The sequence below is a fragment of the Watersipora subatra genome, chromosome 8 (genome assembly GCF_963576615.1).
Source record: "Watersipora subatra chromosome 8, tzWatSuba1.1, whole genome shotgun sequence".
Taxonomy (NCBI): domain Eukaryota; kingdom Metazoa; phylum Bryozoa; class Gymnolaemata; order Cheilostomatida; family Watersiporidae; genus Watersipora; species Watersipora subatra.
The window spans coordinates 19,197,633-19,222,892 of record NC_088715.1 but is presented as its reverse complement, the minus strand read 5'-3'; the positions used below and the strand labels follow the sequence as shown (position 1 = coordinate 19,222,892).

Here is a 25,260-nt window from a genome sequence, read left to right as displayed (position 1 = left end):
TAGTCATTTATATCTTGTCTGTTTAATTAATATTTACCAAACAAAAATTTCCAGGAATATTTTATTTCACCGATATTTATAAGTCATCATACTATGCATCTTATAAGCTAATAAATAAACTATGAGGCAGAGTTCAAAGCAAACTTAAAATAGTAAAAACTTACTGATGACCCTCAAGTAGTAAGCTATATAGAGGTTCTGGCTCACCTTGCATCCAACTACATTTGCACTCGATAACCCAAATGTTATCCCCAAGTTTGGTTACACAAAAAAGCAAAATACTAAAAAAAGTGATAAAATAAAAAAGCAAAATAGCAAAAAACTTGTTAAAAATAAAAAACAAGTAAAAGTTGATTAAAATTTGATAAAAAAGAATAAAAAAATGAAAATTGGGTTCATTGAGCACAAGGTCATTAAAGGCAATGTAAGCCATAACCTCCATATAGCATATACTAATCCAGCCAAAATTTTATATTAAACAAATTCTATAATAAATTGGCATAGATAGCAAGATAGTACAAGATACCGCATTTAAAGGAACCATCGAGCCGATATACAAACTAACTAACTTAAATCAAACCACTCCTTACACCGTCGTATCAGTCAACCCCACGCCAACTAGATACAACTCTTGTATAGTTACAATTAAAAATAATGACACTAGCAAAGAATTAAAAGTTTTTATGCCGAAGTACATAGAAATTGACCTAAGCTAGGCAAGAGATTGTTCTACAATGGCTTGCAATCAAAATATGATGGGGTGAACACACTTATCACTCAGTATTGTGGGCTTAAGATAATTTATTTATAAATGAGACAAAAACCATGTCAGGCCTAGGAGAAAAAGCCATACCAGATTTTGAACAAGGATTATTTTAAATATATACAGCTCTATTTACATATGATTTGTTTCCTTTTTTATTGTACAAATGTGTACATTTAAGATGATAGCTATGTAGATTTTGAAATAGTTCATTTTTGAGATAATATGTAATCAGACTTAGATACTTCGTTTCAATGTCGAGTCACCTATATGATACCTGATCATATACTTTTTTTCATTAACAAGCCTCAGTTTTTTAACACTGAGTTTGCACTTTTGCGGGCTTTTCTTGAAGCTTGAAGACCTTTGAAACGTTTTGTTCTATAGTTTCCGTTAACCAATATTCTGCTGTACATTGATCCATTTCATCAATTGAAGGGGAACCAAGCATTACAATGTACCTGTAACCTACTTATATTGTTGTCTATGAGTAAAATAACGTATCCAGTGCTTTATAGCATTGTTATACATGTATATAAAACGTATCGCATCTTTATCGCATATGTATAGAACGTATTTATAGCATTTTATAAGCTGTTGGTTATCAGTTTAATGAGTAACCAATTAAGTAATAACAAAATATTACTGTCAATATTAACCATTAGTCTGAACATAATGATTTTTAAATAATTTGAATACGCAACTTTCTATGTCATGTTTTACAAAATGTTATTAATTGCAACTCTGGTTTTGATTGCTAGTTGTTTAAAAACCTTTGGCTATGATCACAACTTTGTCTAAAACACTTTTAGCCAGATATTTTTTAAACTCGAGAAACGTGTATCCTAAGTGATTAGGAAACGGGAAACAATTACTTCAGTTGTTAGAGCTATTGATAAAGAATGGTGGCACATGTGAAAAGTGGTGTAGTGGCATAGTATGCCAAGTTGATCAGTTTAAAGTGTTGTGATTATAATTTTTGTTCCGCATTTAAAAACTAACCATCTTTGTCACTTTAAATTTTCGGAGAAAGGTAAATATGCATGATGTTTTTAAAAAAAATTTTAGGGTGTTAAATAAATCTTTGATAAGTTGCAGCATTCAATGTAACGGTACTTAAAAGAGATTTAATGCAAAGACTTAGAAGTTTGGGCATTTGCGGATATAGTCGTTTAACAAAAACTGAGCTACAAAATATTATAAATTGGAATTCTGTACCACACTACCTCTCAGTTTAGAAAAAACAGTTCGTGAGTTGAAATTATTAGCTAGCAATTTTTATATCAAACCTCGCAGAATGGAAAAACAAGAGTTGATTAACGCTATTCAACGAGTAACTGATAATTTTAATGAAGGCCCACAGCACGTATTTATTGATGAAAAAGTAATAGATATTAGTAAAAAGTTAATAATACTAGATGTGATATATTTTAATACTAGTGACATTGATGGGTTAGTACAATCAATACGTCAAAAACGAATCACGGCTATAAGAGACCAAATAGGTATTGGCAAAAAAGTTTAGAATTAATACGGAAAGCAAATTTATTTGAAAAATTGGTGGTAAATTTAGTAAACTTTTGGGTACTACAAACAGAGCAGCTGAAGTAATCTTCTCAAAATCTTTAAACATTGATACGCTCAGAAATCGTCAATTAGATTCAATTAAATGTTAAATAGAAAATTATACAAAAAATGCTCTTGGCTTAACTATATTAAATATTTTAAGAATTTTTATGGAATTTTACAATTACAAACCTCACAAGGCTGCCTCAAAAATATTGAGACACCAAAACACTAGCTAGTGAAAAGGCGGTAATTAAGGGACAAGTGCTTTTTGTGGGCTGTATTATCCTGTTTGTATCACGATAAAATTACAGATAATCACACTTGTATGAGGAAATATAAACTTTATGAAAATAGGTAAAAACTCTCAGAGTTGGAATATTCAGTAAAAATTAGCAAAGTTCAAAGATCTGCTGATAAGAATGAGCTAGTTATAATTGACTTTGAGTGAACTAAAACAGAATAAAATGTTTTGCATACTGATAAAAAGCTCTATACCAAAAGAATTATGAGTTTTAAATCTTCCTTTGCATAGAGAGCATTACATGTGGATTAAAGGTATATCAGCATTAATGTATAAACAAACTAATCACACAGTTGTAAAAAAACATACTCGTCTTAGATGTTTAAACTACTTTACTTGTGAAAGAATATTACAAGATCATATAAAAATGTTTAAAGCGACATGATAGTAAATGCAAAACTAAAATGCCACCAATAGGCTCTGTATTAAAATTTTCAAATTATGAAAACATGGAAAAGGTTTCCTATGTAGTATATTCAGATTTTGAGTGTATTATACAAGATAATGCTTATATACCTTGCGGGTTCACGATTCACTTGGTAAACTCATTTGGTAAATCCTTATAATTTCGACTCTATAGAGGAAAAGTTTGTATGAAATAATTTTTAAAAGAATTATACGAAATTAATTACCAAGTCAAATCGATATAAAAAAAAACCTATAATAATAACTCCGCAGCAAGAACAAGAATTTTAACAAGCTATTCGTTGTTAGATATGTCAACAATCTTTTAACAATGATGATGATAATAATGAGGATGAGGATGATGATGATGAGGATGATGATGAGGATGATGATGATGATGAGGATGATTATGAGGATGATGATGATGATCATGATGATTATGAGGATGGTGATGATGATGACGATGATGATGATGATGATGATGATGAGGATGATTATGAGGATGGTGATGATGATGAGGATGATGAGGATGATGATGAGGATGATGATGATGAGGATGATGATGAGGATGATGATGAAGATGATGATGATGATGAGGATGAGAATGAGGATGAGGATGAGGATGAGGATGATGATGATGATCATGATGATGATGAGGATGGTGATGATGAGGATGATGAGGATGATGATGATGATGATGAAGATGATGATGATGATGATGATGAGGATGAGAATGAGGATGAGGATGATGATGATGATGATGATCATGATGATGATGAGGATGGTGATGATGATGAGGATAATGATGATGATGAGGATGATGATGATGATTATGAGGATGGTGATGATGATGAGGATGATGATGATGAAGATGATGATGATGAGGATGACGATGCTAAAGTTAGAGACCATGATTATGTGTCTAAACAGTATAGAGGACCAGCTTACTACAAATGTAATAAGAAACTTAGAATTTTCAATAAAATTTCAGTTATATTTCACAATTTAAATTGTTATGATTTTCACCTTACACCCAAAGTTTACATCGCAAAACAGACTGTAGATGGCAATGCTAATACGGATGAAATTTACATTTCAAGGATCATTGCCAAGAGATTAAAGTTTATAGACCAGCTACAATATTTAAATCATAGTCTCAAATGATAGGTAGCTAATCTTACAGACTTACCTCATTTAAGAGCGGCCTATCCCTATGATCATAAACTTTTATCTAAAAAAGGCTTGTATTCGTACAAGTACTTGAACTTTTTTGATAGATTCAAGGAAACATCTCTACCCAGCAAAGAAGCTTTTAAATCTTCTTTCAAAAACTACGCCGATGTTATACAGTTCGATTCGCACACGCTCAATATGGCAATCAAACACATGGCATCGATTAAATATAACTAACTTGAGTGAATATCATGACTTGTATCTAAAAACTTATCTAAAACTAGCTTTTGAAAGCTAGCACTGGATAATTACACACTCGATTCTTGTCATTACATTACATCTCCTTCTCTAAGCTGAGATGCCTTGCTAAAAAGACTGACATTCGACTAGAGCTACTGGATGATGTAGACATGTACAACTTTTTTGAGTTGGGTATTAGAGGAGGGGTATCAACTTGCAGATCTCTGAGATGAGCCAAAGCCAATAATCCCTATTTTAAAGGCTGACCAAGCGCGACCGTACAGATGCATAATATATGTAGATATGAACAACTCGTACAGATGGGCAGTGTCTAGAAAGCTTCTTACTCATGAATTTAAACGGGTCGAGTTGCTAATTAAAATTTGGGATAATAAAGATCGTCGCTGAAGTAGATTTGGCGTATTCAACATGTTTACACAGCAAGCACAATGATTTTTAGTGGCACCCAAACAATCATCTCTACGCAGTATTTCAGAAAATATGATGTTACAAGCTGAACGATACAACATTTCAATTGGTACAACTGAAAAACTTTTACCGAATTTATCAAATAAAAAACATTAGTAGGTGCATTAAGAACTCTCAAAACTTGTTTAAATATGATTTTAAAAATAACAAGAATACGGTACATAAATCCTAAAGTTCAAAGAATCGGTGTGGCTGAAGCCGTATATCAAACTTGATACTGACCTTAGAAAAAGCCACATCAGATTTTGAAAAGATTATTTCAAATTGATGAACAATTTGGTATTCAGCAAACCTATGAAAAATATTTGAAACAGAAAAAAGGTAAAGCTGAAGATTTGTATAGAAAAAAAATTAAAGTAGGCTAAAAACCTCAATTTAAGTGCACCAAAGAATTTAATAAAAAACTACCATCAATACTACTAAGCAAATCCGCTTGCTGTAGTATTAGCCAAACCTGCATACGCCAGACAAGCAATCTTTGATATATCAAAAACTCTAATGCACAATTATTTTTCCAGCAATATTTGAAAGCAATATCCAGAAGCGAGTTTGCTGTATACAGATATCGATAGTTTTGTAATACTTGTCCAAACCAACAAGTTTTATCAATAAACCAGTTTTAGAGTTTGTAGCTTTGAGGTCAAAATTGTATTGCATGAGTTATGATGACCAAGCCATGAAAAAGCATAAAGGGATAAAATGGCGTACCATCAAAAATTGGGCTTTTGACAAATACCAATACTATCTAGTTTCTGGAATACCGAATAACTCTTGCAGTATAACTTTATTACAACAAAGACCACGTTCTATTACTACCAAAACTAGAATAAAAAAGGCTGCGTTGATGATAAAATATATTATACAGACTCGATAAACAGTTAGGCTCATGGGCATTAAAGATGCGAGAGTATAAACAAGTCTCAAAATCATCTTAGTAGATTTTTTTTAAATCAAATAACAGAAGTCATGAATATATTACATCTTAGTCTTGAGAGAACGGCACTACCAGATCTACTCATCATTAGAATGGAAGTAAAAATCGCGTTACGAAGAAAATTACAAAATATAATAAAAGATAATTCTTTGTATGAAATATACACAAATGCTGTAAATGCTTGTAAAGGCTTGGAAATGATCGAATGTATAGATGATAATGCGAGCCTTTAAATGAGTTTTAAAGTTACCTCAATAGATTTTGTTTATAAATAAATGACAGAAGCAAAATATCCTAGTCTCGAGGGATTGGCCCCGCTAAATCCCCTCGTGTTTGGAATGAAAAAAAAAATAGCGTTCCAAGGAAAATTATAAATGATAGTAAAGGGTAAAAAGCCTCTATATAAAAATACATAAAGGCTGTTAACTGTTGTAAAAGCTTGGCAATGATATGCAGTGTGATCTCTTTAGGAAGCTTCACAGCCGGTGCAGTTTTGGCTAGTACAGATATTGAATACTACCAGCTATACCTTTGGGTATTGTAGGATCAGTATGTGTCAGTGGTACCGTTTCTATGGCTGTACCAATACAGTATCTAGAGAAAAAATGATCTTAACACTCTATCGCCGGTGGAGTAGACTCTATATACAACTCTAAACTTTTGAGAGTTTCAGTCACTATAAATGATGGAGTTATAAAGAGTTTAACAACATTATAAATGATAAAGATAATGTTGATACGTTAATTAGAGAAGTTAAAATGAAAAACTTGGCTTCTAATAAAGATACTGGTACTTCAAAAGCAACAAAAGATGAAATTATAAAAGCTGTAAATGAAGTGTAGTTTTTAATTTTTAAAATATGATACCAAGCTAATATCGAGTAGGCGATACCAGCTACCAAAATTCCACTAGTAGAGCAGTCGTTTTTTCCATGAGCGTTTTTCTCTACTTTAGGTTTTGGTAAAGTCTTTATTTAAAGATTGACATGCAATAAAATTCACATTACAGTTATTTGGTATCAAAAAATTCACCATGTCTTACTCTGTTGTGTTGTAAGTGCCAAATGTGTGGAAATGTGATTACAAGCTCAAAAACGAAAAGCTGCCGTAGATTGGAATCTCTTTATTTCGATGACAAAGCCATGAAATTTGGGTATTGTCTTGTCACGTGATGTTTTCACGTGAATTGAAAGGCCAATAAAAAGCTCAATATAAAACTTATTGTAGCACTAGTTTATGACAAACGCTTCGGGTTTTACCGAAGACCCCGTATCAAATAAAGATGTTCGCTATTTTACAGTTTTGTTTCGGCATTATTCAATCGTCAAGTTGTAATCTGATCATGTGACCCAATACTTCTCAAATAATTTTTGCAGCTCTTTTCGATTATCACAGGTAACCAACAGGCTCATCATGATTATCAGACAATAATATATACTCCTTCGAGGTAAGGTTAAAAAGTTTAACGATTTTTTACGGTAAGTTATAAGATATCAGTGCTAAAAGTGACAGCATTACGATGTCGATAAAACAGACGCGTAAGAAGAATAGACATGGTTTTATTGAATGCGTGAAGTATATTTGTAAAATATTTCGACGAATAAGGTTGCATGAAAGTGTAAACAGAAACCATCTATCACAACTGCGCCAACTTTGAGCCGTTTTGGAAAGAGAATCTAAACTACGGCGGTCTCATGTGGCTTCGATTAACTGTTCATTTTTGAGCTTTTAAGAGCTTGTAATCACATGTCCACATATTTGGCACCTACAACACAACAGAGTAAGACATGGTGAATCTTTTGATACCAAATAACTGTAATGTGAATTTTATTGCGAGTCAACCTTTAAGGCGCTAGAGTTGTGGTTTGCACAACTCGAGTTGCGGTTTTAGTAAAGTTACAGGCTTTGGTAAAGTTACAGGCTTGGTACAACTTGAGGCTTTGGTAAAACTTGAGGCTTTGGCTTACCAAAGATTTGAGGTTTTGGTGTTTTTCTCAACTTGAGGGCTTGGTGTTGCTATGTCTTGAGGTTTTGGCTTTGCTATGACTTGAAATTTTGGCTTTAGTATGACTTGAGGTTTTGGGGTTTTGGAGGATCGGGCTTTCTTTGAACACCATCAAAATCTTTGGTTATCGGTGATTTATCATTAAAACCTGGAACACTGTTGCCAAGCGCATTTAAATTTATTCAAGAGAGTATCATATACAACCTTTTTGGCAATAACGTAATTAACCGTTCTTCTCGTTTTACTCAGCGCATCTTCAAAGTTTTTTTATCGAGTCTTGCAACGACTTTTTTTCGTCAATAAAATTATTGACTAACGTAAAGGTTTTGTGCGACTTTCACTTTTCTTCCACTAGTACAAGACTCGGTGCATGAGTTTATACATATATTTCTGCTTAGTTCATAAGTTGTATAAGAATGCTCAAGTAACAGGCAATGAACAGGCCCAGAACAGCTCTGCTCTTCTACACAAATGTTCGAGCTTATATACATGTAGCTAGTGAGCTCCGCCTCCGTTCTATTTGGCTAGACCCGGCACGGCTCGGCTCGGTCTTGACTCAGCACGGCTTGGCTTGGCTAACCTCTGACCTCATTATCTGCCTGACTGAGCACAGCCCGGTTCGGCTTAGCTCAGCCTTAAGCTCAGCTCTCGGTGGATCACATTCCACAACACGAATGATAAAGACTCTTTTTGTGATTCTAGAGCTGTACCGGTCTGCCTAGCCTGTACTTGTGCGCCTAGCAAGTAATAAACCTAAGTTCTAATACTATCATTGAATCTTCTTGTTCTAGGATTTGTAAACAATTTGCAGTGATCGGTTACAGCTCAGTTATAATCAAACAGGTCTTGAGCTACATAATCAATTATAGTACCCATACTCGAATTCTATTCAGGAAACTGGTAATAAGTACCCCAATCATAGGCACCAGATCTTTGCACAGTCATGTAATCGTTGTCTAAACCAGTTCATGGATATTTAAGAAAGACTTCCTGTTGAAGCTGTAATTCAAGACTCTCTACCTTTGGAGACTCATACAACGTGCTTATACAGTATATCTCAGACCTCCAGTGGGTCGACCAATCTCTGTAATATCACTAGCTCTCATGTTAAACTATTTAAATGACTTTTGATTATCAGTTTTAGTATAAAGATGGTTATGAGGACTGAAATCACGGGTTCTCTGGCTTCCATATGAGCGTGTATCTTTTTGTCTGTTACATGACATGAAAGTGCATGATGACTTTGGTTAAATCTAAACCTCTAGCTAATCTGTTTTCAAACTACAAGAGTTTTCAAGCTCTAGTTGATCTTTGCTCACTTTACACAAAGCCTCATCGCAATATAATGTAAACTTGTATTGCTGAAAGTAGTATATCATATTATCGTTGTACCATCTATCAAAATCATCAAAATTTTTTATTGACAATAAAAAGTAATGTCTACAAATCTTCGTTTAAAACTGTAAACCATTTTATTGTTTTTATCAACTGCTGTGACAATATTTAAATTGTACACGTGAATACGATAATTGCTAAATAATTGTTTCATTTATTTATAACTAGCTGTACTACCCGGCATTGCCTGGGTAATAGAAAAGTCTATGGGCAAAAATTTATTTTGTATTTAACATATAACAACATTTTTCATTCTAACTTTCAAATTACATATCATGAAAAGTGTGTTTTGCGTAGTTGAAATAATTTAAGAGAGAAAATAAAAACAACTGTAAATGTTTTCAAAATTTGTCAAACAACTGCAACTTGCAAACTTCATATCACGAAATTAACTCTTTGTGCAGTCAAATCAATGAACAAAAACAAAACAACTTTAAAAGGGTTTAAATGCAAATGCAAAATAATTAGCAAGTAATAGCTAAACTAAATTGGTTTTGGTACGATTACAATAAAATATGATTCGATAATGATACAAATAATATGAAATGAAAAAATAAAATAAAAATCTTTAATATGTCGGATCAACAATGCCAATAATTGCATAGAAGTGTTTGCGTGCCTGCGTGCGTGCGTACGTATGTGCGTGCGTGTGTGTGTATACAAAGGTCACTGTTCTACCAAAAGCTATCCATCTAAACTTTGAATACGACCATACTGGTACTGCTCGATACTGGTACAAATGTAAAAATGAAATATCATTTTGTCTTTGTCTGACAGAACAGAGAGAGAATGTAAAGGCTCATCCTACATAAATAATACAATTATTGTCTGCGCAAAATAGTTGGCCTTGACTGCGATGTAGCAATTGAACCTTACGAAAAACCCAAAACAGAAGTTCAAGAAAGGAAGCAAAAGCATCATGTTTCATAGAGGTAATGAAGTTCACAGAGTTTTAAATAATACGTCAATTAGCATGGAAGTACGCTATATCAAATATGATAACATCTCTGATCAAAAAGCCTTGCATATCTCAGTGGAAGCGCAAGTAGATAAAATTTTGGTCAATATCTCTGTGAGCTCAGATTCATAAAATGCGGAATTTTAATTCCAAGATTTTAATAGCTATAGGTGGACATACTGAAAGACAGACAAACAACAGACGACAAATTTTGATAGATATATACAGATGAATGACTAAGCTAACCTTACGTAAAACTGAACAAGTAGAGTCGGATGTCCCTATAAAGTTCCGTGAAGTAAATTAAAAGATGCATTACATTGTTTTAAAATTTGTACAATCTTATGGAGACTGCAAAATTCAAAGCCGTAAGAGGAAACAAAATTATTATACCGGTTGGATATTACACTTAGGAGCAGCTCAGAGAACTTATGGGAGTTTAACTCATAATGGATTAAAAACGTTCAAGGTTATGTATGAGGGTACCCTGACTGGTGGGTTGAGTATATTTATCATTATTGAATGTTATTTATTTACCTCTGTTGACTTTGCATTTGTACGTAGAAAGGATTATACCAATAAAAACCTACTAGGTGAAAAGCTGAGTAATTTGTTGTCAATAATTCCAATAAGTAAAGCGAGCTGGGGTAAAATATTTAAATACCAACCATGTAACAATGGTAACAGTATGTGTAACAATACACTAAATTATTTAACTATCTCTATAAAAGATAAGTGGGGTCACGATTATGTAGGCAAGTTTGTAGCAAAAATTTTATTAAAATAAATGATTGGACATCATGATTGTAACAGAGGCGATGAACTATCAACAAGAATGAGAACTGTTACTAAAAGTGGTTCAAAAAATTAAATGATGTTAGTATTACTGAAACTGATGGTATCCTAGTGGATAATTCTAATACCATAGCAAGGGAAATTAAATATGTAGGTACAGGGGCGTATACGCCAAATTATAAGAGCGGATTAAAAAGAGAAGCCGAACAAAACTTTGATAGGGTTTGCTATAAACGTTACTATAGGAGCAAGAAAACCCTTGATATGATTTGTTATTGATAATAATGCCTTATGGATCTGTACCTTCATGGTTCAAAATAAATAGTGTAATAGAGATTAAACGAAGTGATTCTTATACTTCTTATAATCTTCTTATAAAAGACGCTACTTTTATTCTTGGTAACGTAGCTGTACCAATATCTAAATTATGCTGAGTAATAATTGGACGGACATCATGATTACAACAATTACGCGTATAAAATAGAAATAAATAGATATAGAATTAATTCTACCAAGAGTCTGTTTATTCCCGTATTTCAAAAAAATGCTGTATTCAAAGATGTGTTATTTCATAGACCGTATCTGAGCAGTGAAAGCCTTGACATAGTTTTATGATGAGGATTCTAATCTCGTGTTTACGTGAACCGGATTAATGACAAATAAACGGTACACGATTTTGATTTAATGGCTTTGGGAACGGTACCTTATTATGTGGGAAGTGAAAATTTGTCTACTCTCATTATATTTTATGTAGTATAAATGGACAGCGTAGTTATGATGATAGGCAGGGTGATAATAAACGCTCTTGCTTTTATGGATAGTAGCTACATATTTTCTCAGTTTGATAATGATAGTGCCCAACAAGAAGTGAAAAGACACAATGTGACTATAAAAAAATTTAATAAAGAACAAGCCAACTGCATCATCAACAGAGCTAAAATCAGAATTAGTTAAATGCACAAACACCTAAAAAGCAAGATGCTGCTAATGAGATATATTGAGCAAACTTGGCTTTTGATCAGCATCAAAAGTTGTTTAAAGAAGAGCGGACCGAACTTCTTTATTTGAATGCAAAAGAGCCTGAATTAGACTACGCTTAACAATGAGCAGCAAACAACTGAAACTGTGCATGTCGAATTGGGAACAGTCACTAGCGTTGTTGGCATGTAAAAAACACGTATAAAGCTTTTACATATTTACGCAATAATATATGTTTGATAAGTTATTAAACCTACACCCATTCCCAAAGCCCAAAGGTCTTTGGCAAAAAGTGAGACTACCTCTGCTCCACTCTTTAACAAGATTGATACTAATGACCCTATGATACCAGGTAGCATGGCTGTGGTTTTTCTCGCCAAACCCTTTAAGAAAGATACTAAAATTTTAAAAACTCTTTTAACGGCATTGTCATCCACAGTACTAGAACTGCCACCAGAATTGCCTCCATTATTAGAAATGCTTCCACCAGCATCGGGTTAAAATATTATTCCCATCAATAAACTTATAGATAATAGTAATTCGCCAATCACTAGTCCTTGCTTGAAAAAAAGTAGTTTAATTTTTGCCCAAAACATTAGTTTCTCATCTTTGAGCTTGTTGATGGTTTCTTTGATGAATTCGATTTGACCGTTGGCCTGTACTCGTAGGGCGTTTAAACTATTTAATTTGCGATTTTTTTCTTTCCAATCTTTTGAGCTCGGTTGGAGCGTCAGCATTTGTAGCATCTGGTTGGATTTTTTGTTTTTCGCTTCAATTCCTAACTCTACCATTAGGAATTTTGGCGTGTGAATTGCAGTATCTCCTCGGAGAGTTTGAACTGCTTGATATAATCCTTGTAGCTCGCGTTTGGAGTTTCTGATTCCCAAAGGTTTGCTATAGTATTCGCTTAATTGCATAAACTAGTTGTAAAATAATCAACATTTGTTTTCGTAATTGGAGCAGTTGTTGTAAAGATTCTCCTTTGAACATGGCCATTTTGATGGTTTCGGGTTGACTAGTTAATGGTTTAAACAGTCCTAAATCGCGTTTATCTTGAGTTGTCAATTTAGTTGTGTCATGGGTTTAACAATCTTTCCGAGGTCACACTCATCAGTTAATTCTTTCCAGTTTTCATCACTGCTCATGCATTTAAGATGACCAGCTCTTATTCTCCACTTTTTGTAACTAACCTCTGATGGTACACAATCGTATCCTTGTGATTTAAAATATTCTTCTACCGTCAAATTTTGCCTTTGACTTCCAGTCATATCTTTGGCGAGATCGTGTTAAAAAGGTAATATTACGCGTAATTTTGCATGAAGAAGGGCTCGCTGTATGACATTATTCATTTTGTCCTCAGTATTTTGGCTTTTTATCGACGATTATATTGGAGAACAAATGTTTAGATTCTGGGCTGATGCTAATACTAGTAGCGATTGTTCAAGTAATAGTGGTTATATCTGGCAACCCAGGTTTTCTTAAATATATTTACCGTTATTTACCGGATCATCAACCAAGTTTATTGGTTGTTCAAATGCGGGATTGCTAAATGTCTGTTGCATGACAAATGTTCTGGTAATAACTTCCATTTTGAGACCAAAATCTTTGTTTGCTACTTTCATATTTATTGTTTAGAAAAGGTACACAGGAGAACTTAATCATGAAGCATCTATGAAAAATAGACAAGGTAAAAAAGAAAACAGAGCACACGACAAAGTAAACCCTAATCCATCAGAAGCAAATCTTGGCGATTACCTGGTTATTCGAATGCCAGAGCTACCGTCGAACGGCGTCAGTTATCTCAATTTGCTAAGTCTGACTTATAATTTTAAACTCATTAATAGTGAAGATGAGACCAACGTTCTCCATCATCTCATATCAACTATAAAAAAAAACTTTAAAGTGATGATAAATAGAAATATCGTTACGAAAACCAATTGATGTAATCATTTGGCTACATACCGCGAGTTTTGGTATGAAATAGTATAAATGAATTAGGTAACTACGAAGACATCCTCACAACACAACAACTTGTTGCAGAACAAACTCTCTTAAATTTTATCACGTTCTTAATATTATAAAGGATGTTTATCTAACCATCTTTAATCTCATTTTTATAATTTGCTCAACATAAGACTTATGACTACAACCTACATCATTGACACAGCCATTGTAAAGTGATTGCCAATTGTTATCTAGTCAACAATTTTGAAGAGCTCATAAAAAACTTTCAATGGCTGCAAATTGTCTGGTAAAAAGTCATTGATTATCATCGACAATTGTAGCACTGAATGAAAAAAAACTCAGCAAACACGGCACATGCCTCAGCAAAACTGATTTTAGCGAATGGCACGCCAACCTAACTACATGGTTTATAACTCAACGTTACATATCAGCGCTAAAATATTTTAGAATAGTAAATATTTTAGAGAAAACGTTTACTGGTTTCTCTTGACTAAAAACACTTGTAAAAAGTCATTTGAAAGGTTAATGTGAGAAAACGATGTAATACCTTGAGAATGTCACCAATAGATGAAAAAAGTTCAACAAACTTATGTTACTTATGATTCTAAAAAGTACCTAAAATTTAGTAAATGACTAGCAGAATTTCCAGCGTTGCTCAAGTATTAAAAATCAGATTTTAAACAGTGATAAAAATGTAACACTTGGGAACTCAGCTTATAACCGATGCCATTAGCCTGGCACATTGCCAATGGCTAATTTGAGTAAGCCTAATAATAAGAGCGTTATTACGTTGCGCCATAACGGAGAGGGGTAGCGTATTTTCACCTATGTAGCAACATATATCAGCCAATGAATGCATAAAGTTTGTGTAGCTAAATTGGTAAAAGATCTGACTGGCAAACAAAGGTTCCGAGATCATATCTTCTGCGATACGGATTTTTAATTCCACAATTTTAATATCTATAGCTAGACAAAAACACATACAAAATTAGAGGAATATATATAGGTTGAATTAATATTTCGTCTATCGGATATATTCTTTTTCGCATCATTGAGTTATAAATTTTGTAACACTGTATTTTGTAACAAATGTTTTGTATGCTAAAAAGGCGGAGATGAAAATAACATTGCCAGAAGAAAATAACTACTCAAGCGCAAATCTTAGTGCTACAGCTGATAAAGAATGGCTTCTAAGCACCAGAGTTAAGACTGAAGATGATTTAAACAAGATGATTTATCATGAAGTTAAAAAGCTCTATCCCAAGCACAAAAAAGTTATATAGGTAGCATGTCTAGCTGGTGTACTAGATTATTTTCAAAAACGTATACAACAGTTGTTTCAATAATACTTCCAAAAACGGATGAAACGAGTTTCGAAGACTGTTTATACAGAAACACTTTTTTAAATAGAGCCATAAAATAAGTTGTTATTCCTTTGTACTTTAGTTATGGAGTACTTTTAGCGCCTCTTACATTGGCCATAAATTAGTGTTGCACGATAAAGCGATATAATTTGATGTGACGATATAATTCAGTGGATGATTTTATATTTGGTCAGTTTTCAAATCGATATGAATATCGAAGCCGATATTTTATCAAAATATCAGGTTATTTTATTTTTGCAAAATTATAGTTATCTATTCTCTTTACTGTAAAGAGGGGACAACTCCTGTTTTTCAACCGATATTAATCAATATCTTCTCATATCGTTCCTGTTAAAGCCTATCACTACATACCGAAAGAAGACAACTCCAATGTTCGATATTTTTCGCTATTCGATATATTTAGAGACCAACTAATCAAATGTACATGCAAAGATATTGTGCAGCACTACTATAAATACGGCTACGTATATAGACTATCAAAAATTGGAAAATAAGTCATCAATAAATGATGATGAAGAAGAATCCACATCGCGTGAAATCCAAAACTAAACAACTCGAATCTAATAATGAGCTTGAATATCTCGAATTCAAACCTAGTGAGCCTAAATACCAATGTATGTTTTATCAGGAGTAATTTCAGTCATAGTGTAAACGTTGTGGCAAAAATTTAATCACCCACAACCTTCAATAACACCACAGCCTCGAGTCTCACAACCTCCTCAAATATTACAATCTTGAGTCTTCCCAAAAAATTTGAAGAATAATGTGACATATACATATATAATAAGTGGCGACAAATGATATGTTAAAAGATTGAGTAAACGCTTTATATAATTTTGTTTTAATGCTGGTGGGAGTTAGTAGGATCTTGATATGTGTTGACAAAGATGGGTTTTAATAATAGCCCCATTGAATTTAAACCAGAAAGCCTCGAGGTGTTGGGTTCAGAAATTTCGGCAAGTACCTTTGTAATTAAAATGTTGCAAAGCAATGGTCTACTGACTGTTATACGAAAGTAATGTGAAATTTCATGTTTTAAAATATAAAATAACTCTACTTCATTATTAAAATCTTTTGCATTGGGAAGTATGGCTTGTAGCTGTTCTCTCATAAATTTTTTGTATTTAATATCTTTTAAAATGTACAAAGTGGCTGATTTTTGTTTAATTTTACTGTATCAATCAAATACGCATTTTTGGACTAAATCAAAATCAATTTGCTCTATTTTTATTGTCTCCGGCTCCTCCTGGTTGGTATAAATAACGCACAATGAGTCAATGGATGTATCACCAAAGTCTTCATCCTTGTATTTTGGTCGGGTTACAGCTTTTAATTTTATCGCATCTGCCGGCTTCATGTAGATCCTTCTAGTTTCACCACCGTTTATCGTGTGTATCACTTCGGGAAGTGTATTGACTGACTCACAATTAGTTTTTTTAGTTTTAATTCTTTTTGTTGTATTGGTGAACAAACAAACTTTCTGATAAAATCTTATTTAATTATTTTACAAATTCTACTTTTTTCTTTTCTAAAGACCTATGAATATTACTATTACCGTATATACTCAATTATAGGACGCACCCTAGTATAACACACAGCATAAATTTCAGCCAATTATTGAGAATAAAGGGTAATTCAAGTATAGGACGCACTTCAATTGATCTCTTCACAAGTGAAATTTTCGCACGATCAATCGATTGTTTTCTCACTTTCAGGGCTCAGTTGACTGACTGACAGGTAAGATTTAACGCTGGAGTGAATTCAACTGAAGTCTGCCGGCAATCAATTTTGTAATTGGAATCAATAAATCTTTTCACATGCGCTGTTTTTTTGTGTTGTTTTTGTTTGTCATGAATAAATATTTTGAAAACGAATCTGGTTGTTATTTTCTTGTCAGTCACGTGACTATATCTTGGAAGTAAGCAATCATTCTTAATCTTCCATATAAAGGCGTCCGTTTGACTCAATAATAAAAAGCTACGAAAACGTGAAATAAAAACATAACTCCATATATTTATCACCTCACTTAGACATAGAAATATGAATTGAAATTCATTGCAATTTTTACAAGTAAGTGTATACATAATAAAGTGACAAATGTTTATTTTCAAAAGCCATGGAATTCTTCTTCATCAGATGAATCTTCAAGGAGTTTCTTGGCTTGTTCCTCGGTGAGTATATCATCATAGATTTCATTTTCGTCATCAGTGTCTTCATTGGTGTCGTTCACTTGATCAGTCCAGAGGATGTCGTCTTCTGTTCCGTCGAGGTTGTTACTGATAGAATATTACTTGAAGGATTTTTTGATCATCGGCGCTTCAATGGAATCCCAAGTGGTATTGATCTAGGTGACAACAGTAGAGAGAGAAGGACGTTTGAAGTTTCCAGAAGTAGTGAGTTCGGCTGCACCGGATGACATCCATCTGGTAAACTGGTCACGAACTCTGCATTTGAAGGGGTGGTTGAGGGATACGTCTAACGGTTGGAGCACTGAGGTGAGGCCGCCTGGAATTACAGCTAAATCAGTGTTGTAGCCTCTGGTTACACGTTGTTTGACTCTATTTACAAGGTGGGCCCTGAACATGTCCCAAACGAGTAAGCTGCGTTTATTTTGGAGTCCCCCATTTGGTCATCGAGCCCAGACCTTCTGCAGCCATAGGAGCATGCTGTTCTCATCCATCCGGCCTTTCGGATGTACATTTACATGGATGATGACACCTGGTGGGAATTTCTCCTTGGGGATGGTTTTTCATTTGAAAATTACCATGGGTGGTAATTTGGTTTCGTCAGCCATGCAAGAAAGAACAGTGGTAAAGTGGGTTCGCGCATGTCCTTTGGTTTTGATAGTTACAGTTTTGGTTCCACAGCTATCAACAGTTCTGTTACTGGGTAGATCAAAGAACATTGGTGTTTCGTCCATGTTCCCAACCCGGCTGAGAGGATAGTTATGAGTTTGACGGAGTTTTATGACAAATCTCTGGAAAGAAGTGATTTTGTCATCAAGATCAGCAGGTAATTTTTGACAGATTTTGGTTTTTTGACGAATTGTTATTTTTTGTCTACACATGAAGCGAGTACACCAGCCAGCTGATGGTTTGAAACTGAGATCTGCTATCAACTCCTTGGCTTTCAGACAGATTGCTGAACGGGTAACAATATAACCCTCTTGACGAAGATTGAGAATCCAGTTTTTCAGCTCGTTTTCTTCATTAAGAAATGAAGTTTGGAGACCCCTAAGGGCTTTTTTGTGACGTGGCATTTCAAGTAATTCAAGTTTGATTTTTCGCCAGTCTCTGACTTGTTTTTCAGAAATTCCAAACTCAGCAGCAGTCTTACGATTGTTGTTACAAGTTTCAGCGTATTGAACAACTTTCAGTTTGAAAGATGCGTTGTATGCAGATTGCTTACGTTTGTTGACTGAAGACATTTTTGCGAGCAATAAGTGGAGTTAAAAACAGTTAAAATCGCTGCGATTGTCTTCCATCTACCGAGTGTCCATTTCCCTCTTGTATACATAGTATACAGTATAGCAGTGGCCTGATAATCGGTGCTGCTTCATAGAAACACATGGCCCCCTTGTGGTATGTTGCGATTATAAGACGCAGGTGAAATGTAGGCTGATTTTCAGGTCAAAAAAGTGCGTCCCATAATTGAGTATATACGGTATGTTCTTTCATCAGCTTGATAAACTTACTCATAAACTCTTGACCATTATCACACGTGATTGTTGTTGGTTAGTTTAGCAGAAATCTAAAGTATATTTTTTGTATAACGCTTGAAGCTTCCCTTCCAGTTTTTGTTTTAGTAGGTTCAGCTTCTTTATAGTGAGAAGCGATATCTTTTTTAATTAAAGTGTATTTGTATTTACCATCGTGGGGTAGATATAAAATATTCAACTGATGGGTATGATTATGCTTTGTCTTGATTATGATGATAACTATTTACTAGTTTGTGGTTTGGGCTTATACATTTGATATATTGGTTTCTGGTTTAATCATTATTGTACTCGCTGTTTTGTCAATTTGGGAGACTTTTTGCATAGCTTAATAGCGGCTAAAACACCCTTTTGATAGCCAGCGGGATGTAATAAGGTATTCGCAGTTTATCCACATATTGTACATATGCTTTACGCAGTAAATACCTTTTAAACTTATGTAAACATATTTTCAATTTACACAATTTTCTTTGATTTTATACAATTTATTTGCATTTACGTAAATATCTTTTAATTTATATGAATGCAATTATGTTTTGTATTTACAAAGTTTCTATAAATGTTTAAACTTTAATATTTTCATGCTGCAGTTGCCTAAAGAATTTAGTTGGTCTAAAGAATTTCATTTGGTTAAGTGATAGGTAAAAGTGTTTGTTTTCCCCACGACCAAACACGAGTGAAGCGATTGGTTGGGAGATTTATGATAAATGCACATGTGTACACAGCTCACGGAAATTATTCATAAACGGGCGTCGCAAAATCTTGTACTGAAATCTCATCAACGAATTTAACCATTTTTTAATGAAGTCGTTTAAGTATAATAACGATACAAAACATATAAACCTATTTAAATATGTTACTAAGTCTTTATTATTTGTAGAAAATTTGCTAAACCTTATCCATCTGATTGGATTATACATAAATAGACAGATTAATTCTGCCTGAAAAATTGTTATTAAAACTTGACAAGCCTTATTTTTATCAAAATTAAGACTGGCAAACGAAATGTCGAGCGACAGAGAATAGAACTATGAAGTCATGCACATTTCACGAAAAAAAAATGTGCACATGTCACCAGTCTATAGCATTGTCTAATTGCTGAAAGTTTCTGTAATTAACGTAGAAGTACTGAAAAGCAGTCGCTTCTTTTTTGCCGATTTCAAAGTAACTGCCATTTTGGAAACTTATGAGTACTTTGGTATTCCAATTGACTTCTAAAGCAGTGAAAGTAAAGGAAATGACGATGAATTTTTTTTAATGATTTTTATGAGATTATTACAATATTTAATTATAAGAATAACTACTCGGTTTTATAAGATTTAATTATAAGAATAATTATTCAATTTTATAAGATTTAATTATAAGAATAAGCATTCGAATTTACAAGATTAAAGTGTATAGTGACCGATGTTGGGTAATATGTTACTGCTAATATTTTTTCTAAATAGTTTTGTTAGATAGATTTTCTAAAAATGTATATAAATATCACAACTTTTTGATATTGTTAGCTAAGACGTTTTGAAATGCAAACAAAATTGTGCATTGGTTTTCTATTATTACTGTATTACTATATTATTAATATTGGTGATTCAAATAATGTCAGTGCATTTTACTTCTAATATTGCATTTCTCCTGTTGCGGAGGAGATATATAAACATATAATATTTTCCTTTATTATTGCTGTTTGTTGTAAATAATAACACCCACACCCAGTACATTACAGCTACCATTGTAGTTATCCTATTGCACTGCAGTACCATCTGACTGCTAATATTGCATTTCTCAACCATCAGTGCCCTTTCTTTTTTCCAATATCCCTATGGTCGTGGGCTGTATGACAGTTTTGACAGATATGACATTGTATGACAGGTCTGTATGAGGAGTTTCTAGCTTAAAATATCTTTCCGATTTAGTTTTACTTAATCTATAGTCATTTTCAACTGTGGGATGCATGTTTATATCACCGATTTAAACTTGCAATAGCTCAAGTTCTTTCATCTTTTTAAAACTATTTATTTCTCCTTTTTTTGCACTCTCTCTCATTACTGGTGCATTTTGATCCCTAAGTTTTCTGATCGCTAAGTTCTGGTGGTAGATGATATTATCTTTCATTTCCTAAAAATATTCTCGGTTTAAATAGGCTTCATTTACAAAAAATTCATATTATCAGGATGTTCATTGCATTTTAGTCTTGGCCTATGATTTTGCTCTTCTAGTTTAAGTTCACGATTTGCCATTTTTACAAAAGAATATCTCTATGTTAGAAAATTGAATCAACAGAATTTCTCTTTTAGTATAATTTATTAAAATTAATTCAGGCATTGGTGGTAACTTTATAATTTATCAGTTAATAGCTAGCCTAAAATACGTATCGATAAGTGTGTCTGCTGTCATCGGATTTTTGTTGCAAGCCGTTGTATACGAATCTCTGGCCAGATGTAGCTTGGTTGGCTATATATTTTGGTGGAAAAAATTTTAGTTCTTTGTTAGTGTTGTCATTTTTAATTGCGACGATATACAAACTATACCAAATTAGTTCAAGGTTGACTGATACGACGGTAAAAGAAGGGGTTTAATTTAAAATAGCTAGTTTGTATATTGGATCAGTGGTCACCTTAAACTCTGTACAGTGTACTATCTTGCTATTCTTGCTTATTTATTGTAAATTATGTTTAATACCAAAATTTGGCTAGAGTAGTATGCTATGTGGATATCAGCTTACATTGCCATAGTTAAATCGATCTTTTATGATCCATATTTTATTTTCTATCATATTTTTTTATTATTTGTATTTTTTCATCACCTCTAACTTGAAAGAATTTTGGAGTCATTGAGTACCAAAGTCAGTAGATGCCAGAATATGTATATAGCATACTACTCTATGGCATGCTTGCATTGAATACTCTACTGTAAAATTGGCTAGAATTGACAAATTATCTTTTTATTTTTTTTCACTTCTGCTTGGTTTAGGATTCTTGATTGTGGTAATGTTACATTAGGTAAAGGGGAGGACACATGCACCTTCAATGTAAATGTAAATAGATTGTATTTTAGACATCGAGGTCTATATTGCAAATAAATTCAGGTCTAAAATTTGTTTAACAAAAACATATTTACTTTAGTCAGAGTAGTGTATATTTATTTTTTAACCCATTCACTGCCGTATGCGCATTTATGCGAAATCTATGGTCGACAGTCGTATGCTCATTTTTTGCGAATTTCTTAGCGATCACGTATTAGCTTAATTTTATTATTCATTGGCAACATAACCAATGATCTTTAGATCTTTTATAGTATTGACAGTGTTGTCCGAAGATTTCTTGATAAAATTAGTCTAAAATAATGAAGCAATTTCAATTTTTTGTTTGAGAATTTTTCACATGAAAACGAACATTTTTTGTGTAAGATTAGTAAGTACCTTCCAAGTTAGAAAAAAGATAATTACTTATGTTGATGGCCTTATAGCCACTTCAGATTAAGATTTTTGGAATGACACAGATAATTAAAGTATCAGCACTGACTGTGATGTTGGTGAAAGTAATAGTTTTGTAAAAGTGAGGAACATTGTAGAGGATCGTTTTAGCTTTGTAGCGATCGTAGCTTCACATAGCTTAAGCAATGCACAAAATATAGATACATTGATTATTATGCATAGCAGTGGTTTTTAACATGTTAAAAAAAATAAAATATATAACAAAAAATGTTCTAGATAGAGTTTTAAATTGAAAAATAGTGTGTATATATATCATTAAGTGATATCGGAAATTTTTGGTAAAATGGCGGCTGGCAGTAGGCCGATAGCTAAATTGGTACATGGATGGCCGTGAAAGGGTTGAAACCAGGGCTAGAGATTAAAGTAAACAAACTCTTTCTACAAAACTCCATCTTGTGATATTCAACCAACACCCTAAAACGAGCGCCAATCGACTGCTTTTAGATATTTCTGAATAATTGTGCCGCTCTTTATCTCTGCCAGTTTGACAATGTCTGACAGCACACTAGACCGCCAGACTATTAGAATATATAATAAAGATACCGCTATATTGTGATGTGAAAAAGTGCAGTGCTAGTTGCACATAGACATTTTTATACCACATATTATTATGCTTTATTTATAGCTTTATCTGATAGATTTTTAGTTAGTAATGTTTCACTATTTCACTCACTGTCCTATTTTATTATATTCGGTAATGCCAGTCTCTGTATGTGTTTATTCACTCTGTACATACTGATTGTATAATTGTGTAGAGAGGGTAATAAGAGTAATAACAATAAGAGTAGGTACTTTAATTAGTAATTTCACACGGTGCACTAAATTACAAGATTATTAGTACAGGGCACCCTCAGGATACGATTACACTGATATATGATTTTTCACCTTACGAAGTTGAACATGGTGAGATTTTCACCTCACTATATGAATTTTATTTCACCACACTAATTCAAGAAAAATTTTGCTTGAGTTCAACGTTGGCAGTTGGAGTGCTTATTATGTACTTCAAAATAACAAAGATGCTGAAATGCGGTTCACCGAAAACATTTTCACAACGTTTAGAAGAGACACGATGACCAACTCCTCTCAGGTCAGCTTTCCACGTTAGAAATTTTGCGAAGGTGAGTAAGCCAGAGCAAATATTCATTTTTAGCGTCATGCTTTATTTTAATATAAACTTTTATTCAGCATACATATGTCATTACAAATATCGTTATTTAATTTGTTACCTATGAAATCTGAGAGCAATACAAACATTACAAGACGAAGGAAAAATGATTTCAAGCTTGTCTCAAGACAAGTTGTTTCTTAGGCTTAGTTTGTGCCACTATTATTTTTAGTACAAGTTTACATGTATTTTTGTGGACATTAGTGTCTCTAAGAACCTCAAACTAAAGGCTGGCACTGCATCTACACTAACTGGTGTGATCTCTCGCATGCCTGGCTGGCATGATAACTCTGTTGGTTTGACCTTGGTAGTTACAACTGCTGTGCCAGTTGACTACGAAGGCGTCTGATTCCTCGGCTTGGTACTAAAAAACAGTAATTTACAGGGAGTTGCCTTCTCATTCTTAAGACAACACTCTTTCTACTCCGATACTTTAAAATATGCAAAGCAGGAAATAGCAAAAAAATATATCTAAATGCCTTAGGGTGGAAGACAAAGTCAATTTTTCAATCTTCACTCTCAGACACTATGCTTTAAAATTTGATATAAACCTGTGACAAACTTTCTGATACTGAGTTAGAAGGTCAGAAGGCTATCTCAGATTCATTATAAGCTTTTGCAACACCATTTCTAATGGTACTCAGCCAATCAAAAGCAAGATTTCATTTACTAAACAGGTTTTACCAAAAAGATAATATTGTTAACAGTTGGTTGTAAAACAATTTGATTGTTTGCTATCAGTTGTATTATTTATATCTATAAACTTAAAAAAAATCAACTTACTGAAATAAAATCAAGGTGCAAGAAGAGTGCATGTTCAAAGCAAGTCAACCCCATTATTCAATCAGGTTACACTAAACACCGTGGATTATTTAACATCGTAACACATAGAAGACATGCACTAAGATTAAATTTCTGATTAAATTTCCATAAACGGAAGGCTGATTCAACAAGTTTAATGTTGTTTACCACTTCAACACTTTTATTTTTAGAAACATCAGCTAGTACTACTAGGTCAAACTTTCTTTTCAAAAAATTTATTTGTTTGACAGAAACTAGAAAGCAACTTCATCAAAAATGTGGCAATAGAAAAACTATTTTAAGGCTAGCTTTGAGACTTTCATTATTGACATCAAATTTAAGAATTTGGACCAATTTGACACTTTACTTTATATAGACTTTTTACATAATGCAAACATTAAATTTTACATGATTTATTTACGGTAGGTGGAGCTTATTTGAAAAGAGGTTTACATTATAAAAACATGTACTGTGAAAAAGGTGCTGCTACAAAATAAGTTATCTATTCTAGGAATGTTTTTGTGATAGATATTTAGAGATTTTACGCTTATGCAAATCGTAAATGCATGTAAACTGCCTTGTCCATTTGAAAATCCTTCCAAACTCACCCCTTTTGCCATACAAAAATGAAAAAACTAGACTTAACTATTTAATTTGTTAGCTGCACTGCATCTGCCGTATAGTTGGTTTGCATCTGCTAGTTTTCTTTTTTTCTGTTCAACTCTACTG

The 25,260-nt window shown here is 33.3% G+C and overlaps 1 protein-coding gene across 1 annotated transcript in view; it reads left to right on the top strand.

The window, feature by feature from the left end:
* The first annotated feature begins 382 nt into the window (after positions 1–382).
* Positions 383–25,260, top strand: part of LOC137402353 (17S U2 SnRNP complex component HTATSF1-like) — a 68,760-nt gene continuing 43,882 nt past the window's right edge. Inside the window, exons 1-2 of the mRNA XM_068088853.1 lie at positions 383–424; positions 3,348–3,938. Of these exons, the coding sequence (XP_067944954.1) occupies positions 383–424; positions 3,348–3,938 (633 nt within the window). The remainder of the gene's footprint in view (positions 425–3,347; positions 3,939–25,260) is intronic.